This window comes from Podarcis filfolensis (genome assembly GCF_964270895.1).
Source record: "Podarcis filfolensis genome assembly, chromosome: 5".
NCBI lineage: Eukaryota > Metazoa > Chordata > Lepidosauria > Squamata > Lacertidae > Podarcis > Podarcis filfolensis.
Genome location: NC_139608.1, coordinates 80,200,449 through 80,206,448, shown reverse-complemented (window position 1 = coordinate 80,206,448; position 6,000 = coordinate 80,200,449). Strand labels below are relative to the sequence as shown.

At 51.5% G+C, this 6,000-nt stretch overlaps 1 protein-coding gene across 1 annotated transcript; it reads left to right on the top strand.

Moving 5' to 3' along the window:
- Positions 1 to 2,418: 2,418 nt before the first annotated feature.
- Positions 2,419 to 5,866, top strand: LOC310763757 (uncharacterized protein; the record flags this gene model as incomplete). The annotated part of the gene is made up of 2 exons (XM_083616408.1): positions 2,419 to 3,288; positions 4,190 to 5,866. The coding sequence occupies 2 exons, from the start codon at positions 2,419 to 2,421 to the stop codon at positions 4,226 to 4,228; spliced, it is 909 nt and encodes a 302-aa protein (XP_083472534.1). The 3' UTR covers positions 4,229 to 5,866.
- Between the last annotated feature and the right edge of the window lie 134 nt (positions 5,867 to 6,000).

Below are 6,000 nucleotides of genomic sequence, written 5' to 3'. Positions count from 1 at the left end.
ATTCCAATGGACATGTCAAAATCCTAGTTGCATTATGCTTATCCTCTGTGCCTCTGGCCAGTGAAATTTTGCTATGTAGAAAGGAACACTTAAAAGACTGGGACTACTAGCTATGACAGTTGAAAACAGAACACCCTTATGCAGAGGCAACATTTTTCTGATTTCCAAATGCTAAACGGGGGAGAAGCAGAGGAAATGGCCATATTTGTTTGTTTGTTTATAAGTGTCTAGCCTGCCATTATAGTGCCCATGAACCTCTCTCCAGACAGCTTGCAACAATTAAAAATAATAAATCTAGTACTGCTAACTTTAAAGAGACATTTTGATGTGTTCTTCTGGAGAAAGAATGCTAGAGGAATTTGATGGGCCTTGGTTTAACTGAAGAAGACATTTCTTGAAATGTTAAGTCATTTTTGGATTCCTTGTGCTGACCGGTGGCTCTCTGATTACAGTTTACATATATTGCCACTTTGTAAAATATATTTTCTATTCAGTTACATTGATCTAACTGTTTAGGCGGCCCTTGTTTTTGCTGAATAACATCTCAGGGGACATGTGTAGACCTTCCAAGGCACCCTATTGGCTTGGGGCAGCTGATTGTGTATTGTGTGGCCAAAATGACATCACAGCAGGGTAGGACTCTATGACGCTGGGTTCCTCTCACATTTATTGTATGTTGGAAAACATTTAAAGAGCTACTTCTCTTTGAGGTAGTAAATATCTGACTGGGTGCTGCCATTATGGACTGGAAGCATAAATGCACAATTAAAAATTATTTCATGCAAAAGAAATTGCACATTGAAAAAGGGTCATATGAGGGAGAAAGGATTTCCCCCAGACGTGCTAGATTTCTGTGTCCAGAATATTTTTAAAAATAAAACAATAATAAATTAATAATACTTATTAATTTTATGAATTTTTACAAAGGCTGAACTGCATGCTTCACTTCAACTTGCTCTCTTCACCCCTATCCTTCCCCAGCCCATTTTCGTTGAAACTTTCTTATGTAAGTCAACACAAGAGAAGAATGGGGCAGGCGGCATAAAGGAGTGAGAAAGGGAAAAGAGGAAAAAAAGAAAAGAAGGAATTTTGTTGTATTATGCCATGCAGTAACATTTAGTTGCGTGAGTACAGTTCAGACACATTAGGGTCAAGCCACACATGTGAAGGAACGCTGAGCAACAGAAGGAAGGAGAAGTATAAATTTGGTGGCTCTGTTTTAAAAATGCCCATAGCAAACCTATAAGCTGTCGCTGTAATGGGTAAGCTGAAAAAAATGCTTAAAGAAAGTGCAGAGTAACATATAGATGTACAAAGTGTGTCCTAAACAGAAGATCCAATCTGCAGGTATTTTTGGTGCGGCTATTGGGTTTCCTAAGCAGTAACCTTATGCACACTTAACTAGGAAGAAAGCTCAACTGAAATCAGTGGAATGAACTTAGAAACAAGTGTGTTTAGGAACAGGGTGCCAACATGGCTATTGGCAGAACCAGTATTTGAATGATCTTAAATGAAACTAGATGTGATGACCCCCACAAAAGGGCACCAAGCCATTGGGATTTAATTGTGCTTTTCTCATTGAAATAAATGAAACCCACAGAGCTTTGATGAGAAATCAATGGGGCATGGGTTAGTCTTGATTAATATGTGACCCATTGATTTTTATGGGATTTGAGCAGAACAAATCTCCTCTCAACTGAGGCCTATTTGTTCTCTGTGGGCCATGGCTGAATTGAAGTAGACTTAACCTGCAATGTGACAAGAGTTTGTAATTGAGGACCGGACTACCTCCCGAGATCTGAGAGAGGGAAATATTGATCAGGGTATGTTGCAGATCATTGGAGCAGTTTTGTTTAGGAGCTGCAGCAGAACGTAACTGGATCAGACCACAGGCCTATCTAGCCTAGCCTCCTACTTTGCAGCCTGTTATGTACTGAGTTGAATAGGATCCAAACTGCAGCAGTCTGATTGGTCCTAGAACAATAGGATCCAAACTGCAGCAGTCTGATTGGTCCTAGAACAATAGGATTCAGAATGCAGCAGTCTGATTGGTCCTAGAACAATGCAGCAGTATGATTGGTTGGCAGGAACTACCCAATCATGCTCCAGATAGAAGTGAATCCACAACCTGATTGGCTTACAGTAGAATTCCGGAATTAGCCAATCATGTGCAGCCCATTGTGTAAATAATGTATATAAAGCAGATACTTTGATGGGACATTCATTCATTCCTCCTCACCACTATGAGCTGAATAAAGAGCATGAAATCACTTCGCGACTCTGAGTATATTTCACTGGCGACGAAGGTGGGATCCCGCTGAGCTGACTGCCACACACAGCACCGCAGCACCGCCACCTGCCGCACCGCTGCCTCGCACCGTGTTCCAGGCTTCAGCTCCGGGACACAAGAAACTCAGAATGGCAACCGACAACAGCTTCTCGCCATTCAACCCAGCATCTGGAGACTGGGAAGCGTACGCCTCCCGTTTCACCTTCCTCCTAGAAGCCAAAGGGGTCACCGACGAAGAAGACGCCAAGAAGAGGGCGATATTCTTCAGCGTCTGCGGAGAGGAGACGTTTGAATTCGCCCGGGCTCTCCTTGCGCCTGAAGACGTCGCTACTGTTCCATCCAAAACAATAATGGAACAGCTGAAGGGGCACTTTTCGCCGCAGCCCTCAGTGGTGGCTCGTCGAAATGCCTTCTACGCAAAGCGGCAAGCCCCTGGGGAAACCATAACTGGGTTTGTGACCTCTCTCCGCCAAGCCGCCCGGTTCTGCAACTTCTCAGAGCTGGAGAACATGCTTCGTGACCGCCTCGTCGGTGGCCTGAAGGATGAGAAGCTGCAACGACGCCTCTACGCTAAGAAGGACCTAACGTTCCAGGTCGCTCTGGAGGAGGCCCTGGCAACGGAAGCTGCCGAGAGGTCGACGCAAGAGGCACGGCCGAGCCAGCTGTCCCAACTGAGGGTCCACCACGAAGACCTCACCGACGACTCAGGACCCGACAGGGAGGAGGTGCACCGAGTACAGCAGCGCACTCAAGCAGCCCACATACCACAGCTGCCTCGACGAGAAGGAGGGAACTGCGCAAGCTGTGGAGAAAGTCACGAGAGGAGGACCTGCCGTTTCCGCAACGCAGAGTGCAGGCAGTGCAGAAAATTGGGACACATTGCCCGGGTGTGTCGGGCTCGGCCCACCCGACGCCAGGCATCAGATGACCAATCCAAGAGCCCCAGGTCCCGGGGCCCAACGCACCAAGGCAACTCGACAGAGCTCACGGACTTCCAGGTATACCAGTTGCCCCACCCCAACGTAGAGAAAATTTATGTTGACGTACAGATAGAGGGGGCCCCATGCCGCATGGAGCTTGACACGGGTTCAACTCTATCCATAATCTCGGCAAGGACCTTAAGGAAACTGTGTCCTACTGGGGGTCCCAAACTCAGGCCGGCCCCATTCACCCTCCGGGACTTCCAAAAACGTAAGGTCCCCACAATGGGGGTGGGGACCTTCAGGGTGCAATACCGAGGGCAGACGCGGCAACTGGACTTGCTTGTGGTCAAGGGCCCCTACATTAGCTTACTGGGATTGGCATGGTTTGGACCACTGGGGCTAGCCGTCACCGGGGTGAACCACACTAGCTTACAAGTGGACGTGGACGCCATATGCAAGGAATTTCCGGGGGTTTTCGGTGGGAAATTGGGACAGTATACGGGCCCCCCCATTGCTCTACAGCTTGACCCCGCAGTACGACCGGTCAGGCTCAAGGCCCGCCGGGTCCCGTTCGCCCTGAAACCCCGTATAGACGAGGAATTGGACCGGCTCGTGGAGCAAGGAGTGCTGGAGCCGGTGCCTAATGCCCCCTGGGAAACCCCAATCGTCACGCCCGTCAAGCCTAATGGTTCAGTCCGCACCTGCGCAGACTACAAATGTACCATAAACAAGGCCCTCACGGCCCATGCATACCCAGTGCCAGTGGTCAGCCATGTTCTTGCCACCCTGGCTGGGTCGAAAATTTTTGGCAAGCTGGACTTGGCCCAAGCATATCAACAGCTGCCAGTAGATGAGGCCACAGCAGAGGCACAGACGATTGTGACGCACAGAGGAGCATTCAGGGTAAAGCGGCTGCAATTCGGTGTCAGCGTGGCACCAGGCATATTCCAGAATCTAATGGACTCTCTACTTAAAGGGATTCCTGGCGTCACCCCCTTCTTCGATGATGTGTTGATTGCTGGGCCCACACCAGAGGAGTTTGAGGACCGCCTCCGCACCGTTCTGCACCATTTCCAGACGGCGGGTCTCAAGGTGAAGCGGGAAAAATGTCTACTAGGAGTGCCTCAGGTGGACTTTCTGGGATTTATGGTGGACGCAGAAGGGGTCCACCCGACTGGGGACAAGGTACGGGCCATTTGTGATGCCCCAGCGCCCAAGAACAAGACTGAACTTCAGGCCTTCTTGGGACTATTGAACTTTTACCATTCCTTCCTTCCCCACAAGGCGGCGGTAGCAGAGCCCCTACACAGACTCCTGGACAAGCGGGCCCCTTGGGTGTGGGGCCAGCGCCAGGAGGCCGCATTCCAGGCAGTCAAGGACTTGCTTGTCTCAAACTCGGTCTTGGCACACTTCGACGAGAGGCTGCCGGTGGTGCTAGCATGCGATGCCTCGCCCTATGGAATTGGCGCTGTCCTGGGACACCAACTCCCGGATGGAAGAGAGGTACCGGTGGCATACTTTTCCCAGACACTCAACGCAACCGAGCGGAACTACTCGCAAATCGACAAGGAGGGTCTGGCAATCGTGAAGGGAGTAAAAAAATTCCATGATTTCTTGTACGGGCGGCCCTTCACCGTGGTGACTGACCACAAGCCGTTGCTTGGCTTATTTGCCCCTGAAAAGCAGACCCCCCAAGTGCTGTCTCCTCGCGTCCTCAGGTGGTCAATTTTCCTTGCCAGCTACCAGTATGCACTGATTCACCGTCCGGGGAAGGCGATGGGCCATGCGGATGCCCTCAGCAGGCTACCACTACCGGAAACAGGCCCCGACCCAGCACCTGCACAAGAGGTTATGAGCCTGGAGCTGCTTCCCGACCGCCCCATTCAGGCACAAGAAGTTGCACACCATTCCAAGAAAGATAGGGTCATCTCCCGGGTCCTGGACTGGGTGTGGAGGGGATGGCCCAGCAGCAGCCCCGGGCCAGAATTCGCCGGCTACACAACCCGCAAACATGAACTGTCGGCCCACAAGGGGTGCCTGTTATGGGGAAGCAGGGTCGTTGTTCCCCAGCCCCTCTGCAAAAGGGTCCTCACAGCCCTACACGAGACACACCCAGGGGTAGTAAGAATGAAGGCCCTTGCCAGGAGTTATGTGTGGTGGCCGGGGATCGACGGAGAGATAGAGGCCTGGGTCAAACACTGCCAGGCCTGCCAAGAATCCCGCCCAGATCCCCCAAGGGCCCCAGTCCAGTCCTGGGAGTCCGCCCGAGCACCATGGTCACGCCTGCATGTGGACTTCGCTGGCCCCTTTCAGGGGAAAACATTCTTCATAGTGGTGGACTCCTACACCAAATGGCTGGAAGTCGCACTGGTACCGTCCACTTCTACGTCCGCAGCCATCCGGGTACTACGCAGGCTGTTTGCAACCCACGGGCTCCCTGACACTCTCGTCTCAGACAACGGGACTGCATTTACGTCAGGAGAATTCCAAACCTTCACAGCGCAGAACGCCATCCGCCACATCCGTTCGGCGCCATTCCATCCTGCCACCAATGGCCAAGCAGAACGCATGGTGCGGACCACCAAGGACACCCTTCGCCGCATGACGCAAGGGGATTGGGAGTACCGCCTTGCCACATTCCTTCTAGCACAGCACAGCACCCCCAGCTCAACGACTGGCTGGAGCCCCGCTGAACTACTAATGGGTCGGCACCTTGCAATCAGATTGGACCGCCTTCACCCCGATAGAGCTCAGGATGAGGTAGGAGTGGGGGAAGGCAGGAACCCC